Here is a 19,619-nt window from a genome sequence, read left to right as displayed (position 1 = left end):
TCCAAATCGTCTCCTGAGCCAGTCAGAGCTTTCAGTCTCATGAAGAATTATAGTGGCTAAGAGTATGGCTTTTGCATCTGAAAGACACTGATTTAAATTCTGCTTCTGTCACTTACTACCTGAGTGTCTTTGTAAGTCATTTAACCTTTCTAAGCCTTAGCTTCCTTATCTGTACAATGAGGATATCTACTCCCCTGATTACACAAAGCACTTAGCCCACAGGAAACACAAGAAATAGGCAATAAATTGTGGCTCTAATCATCATGGTCGTCACTTTAGGACCAGCTTGTGGAACAAATGAAGTTGCTTTTCTTTTGAGGTCATGAAACTGTCAAGCTTCTCTCTCTTAAGGGAATTGCTCACTTCTAACATTTAGGTGTTCAGAAGAAACTATAAACATCCCCTTTCACTCTCTTCCCTGCAGTTCTACTCTTTTTTAGCAGATTTCCTGCAGCACCATAACCTTCCCCTAGGAATAACTGCAACTCTGATGAAAGGTGGACCCCTGACGTCTCACACAGCTGTCTGACTCAGCATAAGCAGTTTTAATGAGCACGTGATCACACCCTACTGTTTACTTTCAGCATAAGCGAAGGGTCAGCAGCTTCTCGGGCCTGCAGTTTTTTCCCTCCTTTGATGATGAATGATTCTTTGCCTGGCCAGGAAAGATCCTCTGGTGTGCTTTAGAAACCAACAGCCTGTGAGAAGGTCATTCTCAGTTGGCCAAGGTGTCAGTAGGATGGCTCTTGGGATTTCCCTGCCATTTCAGTGTGCGCACTGCATCTCCACCTGGCAGGTCATCACGTTCATTTTCCCTCTCCCATACTGTGGCTGCTTCCCCAGTTTGTTTGACTTTCAGAAGAGGAGAAAAAAAAAAAAAAGATTTCAGGATGAATCAACAAGAGGGCCACCTCTCTGATAAACATAAAAGGTCACAGCAGGTCTCCGGGGGACCGTGTCATTTTGAAAATGGAAATTATCTGGGAGGGTTGGAGGAGGCTGAAACACCAGTATCTTGCTGCCCTGTCTGCCAGCTTATTGTATCCGTTCCAAAATGGGGAGGTACTGGACGGGACTCTCCATGTATGTTGTGAATATGCATGTGTATATCTGTGTGGTGATAAAGTCATAAACTGAAATGTCTTTGCACTATTCTCACACACACTTTTTTGGAAGTGGTGGTGCTGGGTCTTTGTTGCTGTGAGCAGGCTTTCTCTAGTTGCAACGAGTGGGGGCTGTACTCTAGTTGTGATGCATGGGCTTCTCATTGTGGTGGCTTCTCTTGGTGTGGTCTCTAGGGCTCGTGGGCTTCAGCAGTTGTGGCCCATGGGCTTAGTTCCTACACACCATGTGGGAGGAACTAAGGATTGAACCCATGTATCCTGCATTAGCAGGTGGATTCCTAACCACTGGCCCACCAAGGAAGTCCTCACAAATGCTTTTATTCTTGATTTCTTCTGCCCCTTTTCCCCATGTGAACAGTTCTTTCTCAAAAAAAGAAAAAAGGAAATCTTTTCCCATGAACATCTTTTCACATCTAGCAGAATCCTACCTGAAGACCTTAACATTAACTAATTTTTTTTTTCCTGGCAACGCTGTGCAGCATGCAGGATCTTAGTTCCCCAACCAGGGATCAAACTGCGGTCTGGGAATGCAGAGTCTTAACCACTGGACCATCAGGGAGGTCCCTGGGATTCACATTTTAATGACGGAAGTTTTACCAAGAGTTATTGAAAGGAAGATATTTTGTTTATTGTTTCACCTTGGGGGCAATATTGAACTCAACTAAAGAAAGCTTAAGTTTGGGAAAACCAACTTCCATAGCAGCTGAAATTCCAGCAAGAGTGCGACTTGTGTCTTGCTTTTCTTCTTATATCATTTCCACTTTGTCAGTCAGCATTATCCCTGAAACCTCAGGAGCCGAGTGGTGATAAGCAATGGAAATTGCTCAGTTGCCTGTTGTAAAGTGTCAACAGATTTCAGGCGTTCCAGCTTCTGTAAGTCCTAGACCTGACATACTTCAGGTATGTGTGAATGATGAGTTTTCTTTTCTGGCTTTCATGACAGATCATAACAGCAGCACCTCAGCAGTTCTGGATAGACATCCTTCCAGTGGATGATGGCACCCCTAGGATTGTTACCAACCTCGGGCTCCAGTGGCTGGAGTACGTGGATGGCAAGGTAAGGCCTTTCCATCTGCTACTGTCTCAGTAACCAACTTGGGCTCTATCCTATTCTTGACAATATGAACAGAACTGTTCAACTTATCCCGCCCTAAGTAAGCTGAGTTCTTAAGATTGCTGAGCTCCATGAATCTGGTGAGAATTGTATTATAGTATAAGATGTTCTTACAGAATGACCTCCAAATATAGTAGCTCAAACAGGATAGAAATTTTTTTCTCACGTAAAGCACGGAAGTGGGGAGGTTAGGGCTCCACGTGACCATTCAGAGATGCATATTCCTTCTGACTTACTCTTCTGCCATCACTAGAGTGTTGCTATCAAAAAGCAGGGCGAAAAACTCTTCAGCTGTTCATCAGTACTGCATACCATGGGAAGAGGAATACAGAAAAATAGGGGCAAGGAACTTAATTTTAAGCAAGTGATACAGAAATTAAACACATCACTTGCACTCATATTGTTGTAAGAAGAAATTGATCCTATGGCCCTATCTGTTGCATGGAGTGTCTAGCTAGGCAGTTTGGTGCTCAGCTAAAAGTTTGTTGACTAGAAAAAGGGGAGGATGGATTTGGGAAAACTTCTCATACATGCCATAGATGGGAAGGAAGTGAGTTTTTTGGTAGATGAGTATCATCAGAGGATTTCTAGAAATTAAAATTTTTTTCTCCTTTTCGTAAGTTCCAATTGGGTCATTTTAAGATATGCCATAATTCTCACCTGGTACCATGTCAAGCATTAAATTCTCATTTCCACCTAAACACACACAGTTATTCAGTTCAGTTTGGGAACTGGTTTCATACTTTTGTTTGTGGTATTGCCTCTAGGATGTGAATTTTCCCATCTCCATGTCACTGATGTGTTGGTTTTATGTGTAGAAGTGGTGTTACAGTGTTCCACTGAACTCATTGGGAATTTTAAAATATATGAGACAAAATTAGTACAGATTCCTCTCATGCCCTATTCGAAATTTTTCTCAATACTCAGAATCATCCTATTCTCTTCTTCTCCAACTGGTCTTCCACTTCCAACTCTTACCCTACTGCAGTGACTCTTAATCAGAGTCATCAATGACCTCAGTTTCACCAAATCAAAGATCACTTACATGCCCTTATTTTACTGGGTCTAGTAACAGTCAACAGTGTTGACCATCCTTTTTTTCTCTCAAACCTTTGGTCTCATTAAATATTTGTTGAATGAATAAATGAGTGAATTAAAATTTAGCCAGTATATTTGAGCAGTATTGGGATATTATATATTTGTCTGTCTTAATTTCAAACACTGTAATCAACTCTTATACGGTATAAAGTGGCCATCTTCCCTGGATTGTATCCTTCTTTCAAAGTTCCAACCTTCTTTCAAGGCCAAACTCAAGCCACCCCCATCCCTAATCCATGTGGAATGAATTGTCCTGGCTCCCTAAAACTGTGGTGCAGTCTTTTCTGCATCTCCCACTATAGCACTCACCACAGTTACTTTCCTCATAAGCCTTTCTTCCCCAAGAAAGAATGAACATCAAGGACAGAGGCTGGGATGGTTTCTGTCCTCATAACCTCTTCAATCCTGACAAAGTTTTCCAGGCAGTAAATGCACTTAGTAAATCATGGTTGAACTGAATTAAATCTGAGTCAGAGGGTCTTGTTCCTGCTTTATTCCCATCTCAGGAATTAAATTTAATGGGTTTCTATTCCAGGCAACCAACTTGATCACCAAGAAGGAACTGCTGACCATGGACCCGGACACGGAGGACCTGCAACTTGTCTATGAGATCACCACGGGCCCCAAGCATGGCCACGTGGAGAACAAACTGCAGCCTGGCAGGGCAGTGGCTACCTTCACACAGGGTGAGCACTCAGGAGCTGGGCTTCCCTGGTGGCTTAGATTGTAAAGAATTCACATGCAATTCAGGAGACCCAGGTTTGATCCCTGGATTGGGAAGATCCTTCTGGAGAAGGGAAGGGCAACCCACTCCAGTATTCTTGCCTGGAGAATCCCATGGACGAAGGAGCCTGGCAGGCTACAGTCCATGGGGTTTCAAAGAGTTGGATACGACTGAACAACTAATATGAGAAGTGGGAAGGGTCTGTTCTAACCCCAGTTCCACTACCTCCCTCATCTTTCTTGCAACCACTGCCAGCTGCTTCCCCCGGACCTATTTACAGACAAATAGATCTTTTGGCATCTAACAATCCAACAGTGAAATTTTACTTCTCCTGATATTTTTCCCCTGTTACTCCAAATTATGGCCCCCAAAAAGAAAATTTTTATCTTTACCTGGCTTCCTCAGTTCCCAAATTGCTTTCAGTTTTGACCAAGTTGTTTGGAAAAGATCATGTGATACTTGTGGGTTTGCTTTCAAAACAAAAATAGCCACCAGACTTTATGAAACATCTGTGATCCTGTGTGGTTAAATTTTTTTCTCTAAAGGATTATGGATTTTTTTGTCTTCAGCAAAGAAAGAAAAATCAACATGGGTAGATTGCTCAATAGAATAGTTTCCTGTTTGGAATCACATCAAGCAAACCAATTTGTATTTTAGTTTACTGGAAACTTTTCAGAGTCTTCTAGACTGCTGTTGGGGATGGACCTAATTGGGAAGACACAACTGTGTCTCACAATTTATGTGCCATATTTCCTTTTAATCCCTGTCCATTTTCCTCAATCCATTTTCTTTCCTAGCCCCATGTTGTCTGTGCCTTGTGAGGGGGATGTTTTAATCCAACCCCAGCTTTTCTCAGTAACACATACCTTCCAAAGAACCTTTATTTTGAAGGAAGTAGGGACAGCTATAAGCATATATGCATGGCAGACAGGGTCAGAGACTTTCCTCTGTTGGCTCTAAGATTTGCTTTAAACTTTCCATAGACATTTATTAAACTGCTTTTTTTTTTTGCCAAGACCCTGGGATTGTCATTGTTCAACAGCATAATGGTACTTCTTGTACACAAACAGAATTACAGGATCTTATTTTAAGATCTGGTAGAAACATTTATTTTTCAGACTACAATCTTTTTTTATTCCTGGAAAAATAAGTTTTGTCTGTAATCCACTAGAAGAATAAACTGGATGTGTCGGGAGAAATCTATGAGGCTGTCTTTACATCCCCTGGTTAATTCAGTATCTTTTTTTCCCACAGAGGATGTGAACTTGGGGTTGATTCGTTACGTGTTGCATGAAGAGAAGATCCATGAGATGATGGATAGTTTTCAGTTTCTGGTGAAAGACAGTAAACCCAATGTGGTCAACGACAACATCTTCCATATCCAGTGGTCCCTCATCAGTTTTAAATATACCAGGTACAAGTGCTGTAGGTGTTCATTCTTGAGAAATGAAACAGGAAAGCAGAGGAAGCCCAGATGAAGCACCTTGGAGGTCAGCTGTAATCATCCAGTCATGATGGTGGGATGATAATAAGAATAAAAATAATAATTGCACCAAATATTTCTTGAATGCCATATGTAGTGGGTAATTGACATACGTCGTCTTGTTTAATGCTTGCAGTTATGAGATGAGTAACCTTGTTGCCTCCACAATAATGAAGCAACAGAGACAGAAATAGGTTAAGTAACTTATATGAGGGCTTCCCATGTGGCTCAGTGGTAACACGCCTGTCAATGCAGGAGATGCGTGTTTGATTCCTGGGTCGGGAAGATTCCCTGGAAAAGGAAATGGCAACCCGTTCCAATATTCTTGCCTGAGAATCCCATGGACCGAGGAGCCTGGTAGGTCACAGTCCATGGGGTCACAAGAGTCAGACAAAACTTAGTGACTAAACAACATTAACTTATCTGAAGTCATATAGCTAATAAGCAATAAAGTCCAGTGATCTTAACCATCATGCTTTACTGCTTCTCCTGAAAGTATTTTTCCTTCAGTCTTCAAGTTTAGAAGATAATCCAGAAGAAGTGATGGGGAAAAAATACATTGAAAAAAATAATCACTGGCCTGCAGAAACAGTCTTTGCCTTCTGTCTCCATTCTCCCTGTTCTTAAGCTTATATTCTCCCCTTCGCTCTTTTGGTGTACACAGAATCATGTATCTTTAGTTAAAAATTCATAGCTTAACACAGACAGCTCTTCAAGACACTTTTGTAGTCTTGTTGGGGAGTCCAGAGGTAGAGAGTCACTGAGTGGTAAAACACAGAGCTGATTTTATGGATTAGATTATAACTAGGACTGTAATTTTTGTGGGAGATATAATTATTTAAATCTACATTTCACAGACCCACTAAGAAACCAATCTCATTATAATTCAAATGAAAATTAGATCTTGGGAAGAAAAGAAGCATGCAAACTTGGTTTCATGTGCCCCAGATGGAGGCTATTCTATGGTTACACACACTTGGAGAATGAGTGGAAAATTAGAATTAACATATATATGTGTTTTATATATATATATAATATATATATAGTTATTGTCTAGTCGATAAGTTGTGTCCAACTCTTTTGTGATCCCCACAAACTGTAGCTCACCAGTCTCTGTCCATGGGATTTCCCAGGCAAGAATACTGGAGTGGTTGCCATTTCATTCTCCATTATATACATACACTCTGCTGCTATTTACCTCTTACTTGTAACTCCTTCAGAATTAAATAAGTTGAATAAAACTGATGATGTTTTCTGGACAACCCTCTAATGTTTGATGGACTAACTAATACAGAGAGTCCCCAAACTGGCAATGAAAATAAACCCCTCAAAGGCACTTTGCCTGCAATCCTCATGGCAACAAGCCACAAGTCAAAGTTAATGGCCATCCTCAGTGATGAAAAACAAAGCCCAGGTCAGGTTGAGCTTTTCTCAACCTGGATAGCTTGTTATGAATAAATGGCACCTGTATACTTTGCCTCCTGCTTTGCAATTCAACAGAAATTCCTAGCAGCAAGCTAAGTTAATTCTATGTCTTAGTGATTCCAGCTGCTCTAACAGAATACCATAACTTTGGTGACTTATTATGTAACTTGACAACAGGAATTTATTTCTCACAGCTCTAGAGGCTGGGAAGTCCAAGACTGAGGTGCTGGCAAATTCAGTGTCTGATGAGGGTCTGCTTCATGGTCCATGGAGAATTGAGTTCTTGCTGTAACGTCTTGTGGCAGAAGGCAAATGGAGCTCTCTTCTATGATGGCACTAATAGCATTCATGAGGGCTTCACTCTTGTATGACTACACTAATCCCATTCATGAGGGCTTCACTCTTGTGACCTAATCACCTTTGCAAAGGCCCTATTACTGTCACAGAGGGGATTAAGGCTTCAACATACAAGTGTGGAGGGGCACACTTCCAGTCTACAGCACCTTGGCCCTCTCCCATTGTCATAAAGCCCCATTTGCCTCAACGCCTTTGTTTCCTTGGCCCAGTTCTCATTTTCTTACTTCTGGCACCACTCTGGCTCTTTTAAACACCCTAGAGACCTGGTCCAGTTAGTTCCCACCTGAACCAAGTTATTAATTGGCTTCCAAGCAGCTTTCTTCCAAAGGAACTCACTGCTAATTACTCTACCACACTTGGATGACAGTGTTTGTTATTTCTTTGTGTTCTGAAATATGGAGGGCATACCTCCTATGTGCTGTCTTCCACCTCCTTCTAAAAATGGGGCAGATATCCTTCTGCATCCACTCCTTCTTTGGTCACCTGCTTCTATGACTGTCACAAGTGAATATGTTCCATCAGTTGACAGTTAACTTCTTATAGGAACCAAACTACCTCCTCTCAGAACTGTCCGACCCCAGTAACCAACCCTCAGAGATAAGCATTAAGTACACGGATTCTTCGCAGCCCTTTCAGAATTTCAGAGATGGCCTTTTTGTGTGCTTCCAGCTACAATGTCAGTGAGAAAGCAGGGTCAGTGAGTGTCACGGTGCAGAGGATGGGGAACCTGAACCAGTATGCCATTGTCCTGTGTCGCACGGAGCAAGGCACGGCCACCTCCAGCTCCCAGGTGGGCTCCCAGCCGGGACAGCAGGACTATGTGGAGTATGCTGGCCAGGTAGGTGGGCATGGGGGCCTCTGACTCCCGAACTGCCGGTGGGCTGCAGCCAGGCTGGGAGGTGGCTCTCTTCAACTGTGGTAGTTTCCCCCTTGTTCACCCCACCTCCCTGCCCATCGCACCCTCCCTCGGGTCACTGCGCTACGTTGTCTTCCCACAGTGCTCTTTCCTTCACAGTCTGTCTAGTCCCTGCTACAGTTTTAACTGCTGTCCAGCTTCTCAATCTTCACATTTTGCTTCAAGAAGAGCCTCCCAGGCACCATGTTGTACACTCAGCCTTTGATATCCTAACTTTCCTCCTTACTTCTCATTACCTGAAGGGTAGGGAGACTAGTTGGGGAGCTCTTGGAATCGGTGTGTGGGAGATGAGCTTCATTTATAAAGTGAAGGTGGAGTTTTCAATTAACGAATACACACTGCTATATATATAAAATGGATAGCCAACAAAGACCTGTTGTATACCACAGGGGACTATACTTAGTATTCTGTGACAACTTATAAAGGAAAAGAATCTGAAAAGAAGAGATAGATACGTATAACTGAGTCACTTTGCTGTACAACTGAAACTAGCACGGCATTGTAAATCAACTCTACTCAATAAAACAAATGAAGTGAAGGTGGAAACAAGGGGGTGGATTCAACAGACCAGTAAGAATTGATAGGATTCAGCAGTGGGCTAGAGAGTGGACAGAAGGGAGAGATGGATGGTGATGCCTTCGCTGGGAGGGGATGCCAAAGAGGAGCAGGTCTAGCGAGGGGGTGATCTTGATTTTGCTTTGGACATGTTGTGTGTGAGTTGCCTTAGAGAAAATCCGTTGGCGGCTGTTTGGGTTTGTAGGAGTGTAGAGACACACACATGCATGCCTGCATGCACACACACACACACACACACACACATTTGCACATCTCTATGTGACAGCACTGGTAGCAGTGGTAATTAGTGCCAGGGTGTGAATGAAGGAGAAAAAAGAAAAAGTGAAAGCAAAAGAGAAAAGAGGACATAAATAGTAAACTCCTTTATGGCAGGACACCCTCTACATGTCAGATTTAAGTATTGTACAATACTTGGCACTTATTAGGTATTTATTAAGTGTTTTTTAAAAGTAGTTTCATTATTCTTATGGCAGCATGAATCCCTGTAAAGAGAAGTGGGCTCTCTTTCTGAAGCATTTCAGCTGGACTAAGCTAATGCCTCTTACATCAATTTTTTTTTTCATTTTTACTGAAATGTAGTTGATCTAAAATGTGTGTTAGTTTCAAGTGTACAGCAAAGTAATTCATATATATATGTGTGTGTATATATATATACATATATATATTCTTTTTCAGATCCTTTTCCATTATAGATTATTACAAAATACTGAGTATAGTTCCCTATGCTATAAAGTAGGTCCTTGTTATCTTATATATGTGAAAGTCACTCAGTCGTGTCTGACTCCTTGTGACTCCATGTACTATACAGTCTATGGAATTCTCCAGGCAAGAATACTGGAGTAGGTAGCCATTCCCTTCTCCAAGGGATCTTCCCGACCCATGGATTGAACCCAGGTCTCCTGCATTGCAGGCAAATACTGGAGTGGGTATCCTATCCCTCCTCCAGTGGATCTTTCCAACCCAGGAATTGAACTGGGGTCTCCTGTGTTGCAGGTGGATTCTTTACCAGCAGAGCTATCAGGGAAGCCCTGATATCTTATATCTATAGTAGTGTGTATATTTTAATCCCAAACTTCTAATCTATGTCAAATATAAATGAGAAATTAGAATAGATCAGATAAGCTAAGGAATGTTTTAGCAAAATAATAATAAAGAACACATACTTGTGCTTTTCAGAGAATGACAACAGACAGTGTGTTCTAGACCTAAATAGAAACCTTTGAGTGTTTCATTTAGCTGGGAGCATTTTAAAATGTGGATCTTAGTAAAACTTAATTTGATACGTTGATTAGATGCAGAATAGTACATTTTTATTGATGAAAAGCATGTGTTTTTCAGATTTGTGTGACCCTAGAGGTTTAGGACTAATTTTTACACATTTTAGCTATTTCACAAAATTCAGTCCAGACCCACTGCCTGTCCACTCAGTTTTAGACTGATCCATAACCCTGGTTCCATGTGTAGGTTTTAATCATCTTTTTTATAAAGACAAAGTACAACCAGAAGAAGTCCCTATAAATTCACAATTGTATGCATATAAATTAATTTTTCTATTTTATATCAGGCTAAGTTAATTCACATTATGGATCTACTACATCTAAATGGGAAAGGATGTAATAGTAAAGTTAAAATTCAGTCTGGCCTGTTCATAATGTGACTGTCTCTGAATTCAAACTCCATAATTCAGTACACTGAGATTCTATGTCAGTTTTGATTATATGAGTAATATGGTGATGATGGTAATATCTTGCATTTGTTCCATGCTTTAAAGTAAAGTTAGTGCCTTCATTTTACATTTCTCATTTAGTTCTCCCAGTAAGTATGTGAAATAGACATATTGTTGTTATTTAGCCGATGGCGAATCTGAGGTTTGTGAAGTTTTATAGCCTAACCCAGCTTGGAAGTAACAGAACCAGGACTTGAGGCCAGAATTTCACACTCCAAGTTCAAAGATCTTTCCAGTTAAACTTGCCACAAATGGAAGGAAAACCAAGTAATCAAACAACTTGTGCTGTGACTTTCCTGGTGGCCCAGTGGCTAAGACTCCATGCTTTCAATGCAAAGGGCCTGGGTTCCATCCCTGGTCAGGGAGCTAGATAGCACATGCCACAACTAAAAGATCCCCTGGGATGCAACCAAGACCCAGCACAACCAAATAAATAGGGAAACAGTTTTTTTAGGTGTTAAAAAAAATGACTCTTGCTGTCCCAGCTGAGTTAATAAAACAGGATATGAATAGTTACCTGCATGGTTTTCTACGTTTACCGCATGGTAGGAGACGTCTCTTCCTTCCATGTCTATATACAGTGAATCAGCCCCAGTGTGCAGAGATAGAATGGGGAGAAGTGATACAGCGGGAGGTTTTGACAGGAAGAACCAACTGTTTCATTCAGTGGCCTTCCCACTGGACTTGGGTCCTCTTTTTCCCCATGATGCCCTTGGGGAGCGGAGCGGGGGAATCTGAGGCACCTCTTATCTCCTTGCTGTTTCCTTCGTGACAGGTGCAGTTTGATGAGCGAGAGGACACCAAGTCCTGCACCATCGTCATCAACGATGACAACGTGTTTGAGGACGTCGAGAGTTTCACCGTGGAGCTCAGCATGCCAGCGTACGCCCTACTAGGGGAGTTCACCCAGGCGAAGGTCATTATCAATGACACTGAGGACGAGCCCACATTAGAGTTTGATAAGAAGACCTACCGGGTCAACGAGAGTGCTGGCTTTCTGTTTGCACCTATTGAAAGAAAAGGTCTGTTGGTGCCCAAGGCGGCAAGGAGCTGTAATAATAGCTAACGTTTATTCTGTCCCTTTCACATGCCACATGCTCATGTACCATGTTAACTCATGTGTGGGGGTGCATCGTGGGTTATCAACTCACTTCAATCCCCAATAACCATCCTCCCTACAGTGAATTCTACAGATGGCTTCTCTGTTGAAGTTGTTTGCATGCCCATTTATTCTTAAGTGGGACCAGAAGGCTAGTTACATTTGGCCTTGCAAATGACTCCTGAACTCAGAGTTCTTAATCAATCACCCAGTCCAAAAATATTTAGTAGCCTTGGTCAAGGCAGGCAGTTACAGTGTGCGAGAACTGGCTTCCTGTCTTCTTGGGAGACTGAAAATGTATTTAAAGATTTCCACATGTGAGTGTCACATGTAGAGCTCAGGTGAGAAATTAACTGTGTGTGAGAAATAAAGGGTGATTCCACTGGCGTGGAAAATCAAAAGAAAGATCATATGGATTTACGATTGTGAAATATTGTGACTTTAAAAACACATGGAAATTGAGGGAGGGGCTGTATGAATATGGACTTTTGGTTCACTTTGCTGTACAGAAAAACTAACACAACATGGTAAAGTAATTACACTCCAATAATAATATTTAACAACAAATTTTTTTAAACACTTGGAAATTGATCCCTATTCAAAGCCACAACCAGACTGTAAGTGATGATGTCAGGTATTTTGCTGTTTCTGCTGATGGTGTGTTAGTGTGGCCAACGCTGCATGTAACATCAACCCTTGGTGATGCCACTCAGAGGACAGATAAGGCTTGTTGGTTGCTCTGAGTCAGCTGGCCAAGCCCAAATAGCCTATCACCCAGGTAAGTGGCAGTGCTAATAAGTAAAGTCGTTTGTTCAGAGAGGCAGGGTGTTTTTGTTTTGTTGTGTCTTCCTTTTTTTTAAACAGGCTTGTTTCTCCCTGAGAGCTAAAGTGCAGAAGTCTATTCAGAAAGGCAGTCAACTGTGCTCATAGCACTGTCTTCAGGACACAATTACTTTTCTACTTAAAGTACCAAGTATGTCTCTTCTCCCTCCACCCGCTGTGGTCTTAGATGGCGGGCAATGAGTCTTGTGAATTAATAGAGCACAAAATTCACAGAATAGGAAATCCATTCCAGGTTGTTTGGTGAAGGATCTGAGATATGTGAAATCCTCAAGTGGCTTAGACCACGGGCTTAAGACACTGCAAAGGAGGGACATTTCCATTAGAGTTTGAATGGAATATGTCAAAAAGAATCATACCCATCAAAATTACGAGATTTTAAAACTTGAGAAATGCTCATTCAACTACTTTGGTATTCTTGCCATTTGTGTTTCAGGGGATTCAAGCAGCATTGTATCTGTGATTTGCTACACGGTCCCCAAGTCAGCTATGGGCAGTAGCCTCTATGCTCTAGAATCGGGCTCTGATTTTAAATCTAGAGGGATGTCTGCCGAGAGTCGAGTGATATTTGGGCCTGGTGTCACCATGTCCACCTGTGATGTCATGCTCATCGATGACAGCGAGTACGAAGAGGAAGAGGAGTTTGAGATTGCCCTGACAGGTGCTTCCGACAACGCCCGCATCGGAAGAATGGCATCGGCCAAGGTGCTCATTGCTGGTCCCAATGATGCTTCTACCGTGTCCTTGGGCAACACGGCTTTTACCATCAGCGAGGATGCAGGTAATGGAGAGCATCTCTGGGTTCCCCTTACTCGTCTCCTGATCCCTTCCTTAAATAGTTTCCTCTTAGTTTTGAGAATGCCCTTAGGATGTTGAGAATGCCATTCCTCAGTGACACGGTTATCAGTGTGAGGCAGGTAATACTCAGCATCAAAACCAAGAATGAAAGGTAGTGAAGGTTAGGAAACTCCATTCACTTATCTTGCTCTGCTTACTGGTGGCAGGAAAAGACCTGACTTAGAGCTCACTGGCTGACCTCTGTGGTCCAAAGGGAGGGTGTAGTGCTAAACATTTGGCATGTGAAGGAGGGGGATGTGATCTGTTGAAGATGGAGGTAAATTATTTAGTGTCCTGCAACTGCCATAACAAATAAATTCAAAATTTCAGTGTTTTAACAATGGAACTCTCATTCCCATAACAGCCCAAGGCAGTCAATGGGCAGATTTCTTCCACCCAGGTCTCTTCCCTCTTTGGGCTCCGCATGAATCTCAAAGTCTTCCTCATATTGTTGACAGACATCCTGCTATTAATAAGAGAGTCAGTGGTTGTGCTGAAGGTCTGCTAATCAGCTAATCTGTGCTGATCAAGACCTTGCACCTCTTTGAAGGTGATACTCTTAGCAATAGTGAAAACTAAGATTTTGGAGTATTTACTGAATGCCAGCCACCATACCATGTGCATTGCATTCCTTCTTATTTATAGAGAAGAGCAAATGGGGTCCCAGAGAGGTGAGATAAATCATCAAAGACCAGCTAATATGACAGAACTGGATTAGAACCCAGACCTTTCTATTATACTGCGTTCCCTTCCCCATACAACAAATGCCCAGCCATGACTACTTGTCACCTCATGGCTATTGGCTCGAAAAGTACTATTGATGGACTTGTCACGTAGCTTTTCTCTGACCTTGATTGTGAAAACAGCTAAAAATTTACATGCGTATCATTAGGGCCCTACAAATTATGTTGTCACAGTGGCCAGAAGATGAGCTTCTTTCTGAGATAAGCAATAAGCACATATGGTTTAAGTAATGATGTGTGCAACACTCAGATAGAATAAGGAAATCACCCAGTTAGGAACATTTAACTAGGGACATTCAGCTCCAGGCCTCATAGAGCCCCCTAGCCGGTTCTTCCTTAATTGGCTATTTTTTCTTCTCCATAAATAGGCTTAAGGTGTTTTCAGGGGACCCTCCCCACTTTGTTGTTGTTGTTCAGTCGCTCAGTCGTGTCCGACTCTTTGCGATCCCATGGACTGCAGCACGCCAGGCTTCCCTCTCCTTCACTATCTCCCAGAGTTTGCGCAAACTCATGTCCTTTGAGTTGGTGATGCCATCCAACCATCTCATCTTCTGTCATCCCCTTCTCCTTCTGCCTTCAATCTTTCCCAGTATCAGGGTCTTTTCCAGTTGAGTTGGCTCTTCACATCAAGTGGCCAAAGTGTTGAAGTTTCAGTTTCAGCTTCAGTCCTTCCAATGAATATTGAGGGTTGATTTCCTATAGTGGACCCTCGCCTCTTAAGCCACAAAACTGCTTTCCCCTAAAGGTTGTCTTCCTAGCACCACCTCTGTGGGGCTCTCCCGCAGGTCTGCTCTTGAACTTAATATCCATACAGCCAGGGATGGTGACACCTCTGGGCCTTCAGAGGGCGCACAGAGTGTCACTGAAGGTGGTCTAGGCAAGTGGCAGGATGGAGCTGCTGCATCGAGGGAAGACATTGTTCTGAAAACCACACTCACACTCTGATTCAAGACTGACCACTGAAACGTGTGCTTCTCAATTCAGGTACAGTGAAGATCCCAGTTATCCGCCACGGGACTGACCTTTCCACCTTCACGTCTGTCTGGTGTGCCACGCGGCCCTCAGACCCAGCGTCTGCCACCCCAGGAGTTGACTACGTTCCCAGCTCTAGGAAGGTGGAGTTCGGACCAGGTGTCACTGAGCAGGTGAGCATGCAGAGGTCAAAGGCCAGATGGGTTGTTCATGTCGTCTCTAGTCTGCTCTCCAAAGTCTCTAGAGGACTCTAAAATATTGAAATATTACTGTCTTCCCTTTCTTCAGACATCTTCCCTTTAAGATGTTTAGAAAAGCTCATGGGTGATAGACACCAAATTATTAGAAAGGATTACCTGTATGGCACACCTGTAGATCCCAAAGGTAATATTGTGAAGTTAATATTGTAATTTTCATCTTTTTAATGTGCGCTTTGGCTTCCAACTAGGCAGGATGAGACAAAAGCTGGCTTTGTCTATCCTTTCCCTAGCCTTCCCCTAATTTGGTGGTGTTGATGTCTGTGTTTCTGAAGGGCTAAGTTGCCGTTACTTTCCCATTCACCTCTGGGACAAGGAAAGGGAAGTATAGAAGAGGTGAAAGCCTTGTATTTCAGGACCATTGGAGAGTTCAAAAACACAAGCCAACAAATCAACCTAGATCTTTGACAAACTCTCCAAATGCCATTTTCAGCATAATATCCAGCATCACTGCGCTTGATTGATTTCAGATGTCTAGAGAAAAAACACCTAGGGTATGTGATAAATTGATCATCATTTTATGGATTTTAAAAATTTACTTTAAGACCAACAGAGAAATGCAAGTTGTTACTTTTATCCTAATCTCCCAAAGGCAAATGAGTGTTGGGTGGTGAGTATTCTATAAGATTTGCTTTGATTTTTCCTCGCTTTTTTAATTAGAAAAAAAAATTATGGAGGGGTATGTGCTAAGTCATGGTGTAATTGACATATAACATTATGTCAGATTCAGGTATACAACATAATGGTTCAATATTTGTAAATATTGTGGAATGAACACCACAATAAGTCTAGTTAACATCCTGATTTTTCTCCTAGTATTGCACCTTGACCATCTTGGATGACACTCAGTATCCAGTGATTGAAGGGCTGGAGACATTTGTGGTTTTCCTCAGCTCCCCACAAGGGGCCGAACTGACCAAACCCTTCCAGGCTGTCATTGCAATTAATGACACATTCCAGGATGGTAAGAAATTGGGGTTACCAGCTGGTGGCTCAGATCAGATTTCTATTACTTCCTTAACATCCACATATATAACATTGGAGCTCATTCACATTTTCACTCAAGAAACGTGTGTGTGTATGAGTACATGCATGTGCACATTTTTACATAGAAATATGGGGCAGAAATAATCATTCGTATTTCTGGCACTCTGCTAGGCACACTTGAGGATACTGCACATTCAGTCCAGGTCACCACTTTAAAGTATCGCAATAAAGCAAGTCAGATGAATTTATTGGTTTCCCAGTGTATATAAAAGTTTACGCCATACTGTAGTTTATTAGGGGCTTGCATTGTGTCTAAAAAAACAAATGTACCTTAATTTTAAAATATTTTATTGCTAAAATGCTAATCATCTTCTGAGCTTTTCACGAATCATAATCTTTCCTTCATAGAAACATCAAAGATCACTGATCACAATCACTGTAATGAATATAATAATGAAAAAGTTTGAAGTATTGGGAGAGTTACCAACATGAAACATAGAGACACAAAGTGAGCAAATGCTGTTGGGAAAATGGCGCCATAGACTTGTTCAACACATGATTGCCACAAATCTTCGATTTGTCAAAAATATAGTTTCTATAAAGGGCAGTCAAGTGAAGTACAATAAAATGAGGCATGCCTGGTTGGGCTGTGTCCTCAGAAGCTCAAGCTCTAGTTGGGGGGATCAGACCCTCAAACAGAAAAAGTAGAATATATTATGATAAATGACCTAATAGTATGATAAATCTAGTAGTGTACGGGAGAGGGGGCTGAATTGTAACTAAGTGTGGAAGAATCCTAGAAGATTTCACAAAGGAAGTGATATTTAAGCAGAGTCTTTAGGTGTGGTAGGAGTTTATCTGATGGATAATAAAATGTTTCTAAATGGAGAACTATAGTATATGTAAGGTATGCAATTTTGAAAGACGCATATTTGGAGAACAGTGAGATGCTTACTTTTGCTTTGAGCCTGGCAGGAGGTGAATGGAAGGAAATGAAATGGAAAGACATGTTGGAGACAAGTTCTAAGATGTCTTATGTTCCAGCATCAGGAATTCATAGGTACAGGGGAGCAGCGGATGCTTCTAAGCAGAGGAGTGGTGTGATTTTTGTTAGAGGAAACTAATACTGACCATCCTGTGGGTGATGTGCAGGACAAATAGACACAGGCACCCAGACAAAGTAGTGCTGGTGGTAAAGAACCCCCTGCCAATGCAGGAGATGTAAGAGATGCAGGCACAGTCCCTGGGTCGGGAGGATCCCCTGGAGGAGGGCAAGGCAACCCACTCCAGTATTCTTGCCTGGGGATTCCCATGGACAGAGGAGCCTGGCCAGCTACGGTTCAGAGGGTCACAAAGAGTTGGACACAACTGAAGTGACTGAGCACACACACGAGCACCTGAACAAAAATATGAGTGCCCAGTGAAGAGCTGGCCTAAGTAACAAGCGAATGAACGGGAAAGCACAGTTGTTTCTGGGAAAGAATTGTGAAATCTAAAATTGCCAGATTCTAGAGTTGGGTAGAGAAGATCAAGTCAAACCTTTCACTTCAAGCAGGGGGACCCTCCTCAGCCTCCTTAGGGATCAACATAGAACCCATGATGACATTCTTCAGTGACTACACAGAGTCATCAAAGAAGGAACAGGAAGCCCAGCAGGGTTATCATTAATGTCTTTGTTTTTAAATAATTTATTCACTTATATAGTTTTAAAAAAGGCTTCCTAGGTGGCTCAGTGGTAAAGAATCCATCTGCCAATGTAGGAGACATAGGTTTGATCCCTGGGTCAGGAAGATCTCCTGGAGAAGGAAATGGCAACCCACTCCAGTATTCTTGCCTGGAGAATCCCATGGAAGAATCCCAATGGACAGAAGAATCTAGCAGTTTACAGTCCTTGGGGTCACAAAGAGTAGAACATGACTGATCAACTGAGCACACATAACTAAGAAAAAGTAAACAGCAAAAATCATACTATGAAAATTGTCTTCCTTCTATCCCTGTCTCCCAGACTTCCATCTCCCCTCCCTGAAGACAACTATTTGAAGCAGTTTTTTGTTATATGTTTTCATATATCCAAAATAGTATCTTATTTTAGACTTATGTTTATTGAGGTCTAACTTACATAAATCAAAGTTCACCCACCACAACAATCCAAGATGTTGAACAGTTCCGGCATCCTACTTCCCTGAGTGGTTTAACCCTATGCTTCCACAGCAGAGGGTGTAAGTTTGATTCCTGGTAGGAGAAGTAAGATCCCCTGGTAGGGGATCCCACATGCTACCTCCATGGTCAAAAAAAAAAAAAAAATCCTTACAAAGTCAGCTTTCAGCCTCCCAAAGTGATCTTAGCTCCTTTTGTCTTTCTCCACTGGGCTGAAATGGCCGTTAAATCATCTAAGTGGCTCATCTCAGAATATTTTCTGTTTTCACCTTTCTCTTCTGCTCTGATACCTAGAATTAGACTTGGTGTTGCCCTGAAGATGCTGAGCAAGGCAAGAAAGGCCTTGTAGCTGCTACCGCATGGCAATCTTGTATGTGCAGTTGTGTCTCACCATTAACTCAAACCAGAGGCAGGAGTTTTCCTCAATCACAGACTTAACCATCACCCATACAGAGTCCACCGCATTCCAGGCGGGTTGTGTTTGCACTCACTTTGTCAGTTACTAAGAAGATTAGCAGGTGATATTTTCCATGCCTAAAACTGGTGCTTAACACTAGGGATTACAGAGGAGTAGAGAGTAGAGTCTTGCAATCTATTTCAGGACATCAGACTTACACAAATGTGAGGATAACTGCAAATTGATGTTCTCAGAGATGTGTTGGTGATAGTGCATGATTCCCACTGTGAGCCCGTGAGTCTTCCAGGAGCCTTCTGTGAGCCTTCCTTCTCCCATTCACACATCCTATCCTAGTGAAATAGAAATGGTTCTGCAGTCAGACAGAACTGACCCTCAGGGCCGGCACCCCTACTTCCTCTGAGGACTGTAGTGGGGTCCCCAGTCACCAGGCCATGGACCTGTACTTTATCCATGGCCTGTTAGGACCCAGGCGCACAGCAGGAGGTGTATGGCAGGCTGGGGAACTAAGCTTCATCTGTATTTGCAGCCACTCCCCTTTGGACTTCCCTGGTGGCTCAGACCGTAAAGCGTCTGCCTACAATGCGGGAGACCTTGGTTCAATCCCTGGGTCAGGAAGATCTCCAGGAGAAGGAAATGGCAACCCACTCCAGTACTCTTGCCTGGAAAATCCCATGGATGGAGGAGCCTGGTAGGCTACAGTCCATGGGGTCGCAAAGAGTCGGATACAACTGAGCAACTTCACTTTCTTTCACTTTCCGCTTTGGTC

General features: G+C 42.4%; 1 protein-coding gene across 2 annotated transcripts in view; it reads left to right on the top strand.

The window, feature by feature from the left end:
• FRAS1 (Fraser extracellular matrix complex subunit 1) overlaps positions 1-19,619 on the top strand; it is a 534,425-nt gene that overhangs the window by 458,780 nt on the left and 56,026 nt on the right. Inside the window, exons 51-58 of one of the 2 annotated variants that reach the window (XR_015165261.1) lie at positions 2,068-2,181; positions 3,872-4,022; positions 5,315-5,474; positions 7,995-8,163; positions 11,319-11,459; positions 12,919-13,263; positions 15,047-15,207; positions 16,108-16,255. Coding sequence is in view for 1 of the 2 variants with exons in the window: in XM_086405184.1 (XP_086261310.1) it covers positions 2,068-2,181; positions 3,872-4,022; positions 5,315-5,474; positions 7,995-8,163; positions 11,319-11,565; positions 12,919-13,263; positions 15,047-15,207; positions 16,108-16,255 (1,495 nt within the window). In the remaining variant the exon portion in view is untranslated. Of the gene's footprint in view, positions 1-2,067; positions 2,182-3,871; positions 4,023-5,314; positions 5,475-7,994; positions 8,164-11,318; positions 11,566-12,918; positions 13,264-15,046; positions 15,208-16,107; positions 16,256-19,619 lie in introns of both variants that reach the window. The other variant, XM_086405184.1, reaches the window with a different exon arrangement.

The sequence above is a fragment of the Bos grunniens genome, chromosome 6 (assembly GCF_055505025.1).
Source record: "Bos grunniens cultivar Pamir isolate PY7600 chromosome 6, Bosgru_T2T1.0, whole genome shotgun sequence".
Classification (NCBI taxonomy): Eukaryota; Metazoa; Chordata; class Mammalia; order Artiodactyla; family Bovidae; genus Bos; species Bos grunniens.
This window is presented reverse-complemented; position numbering and strand designations above follow the sequence as displayed.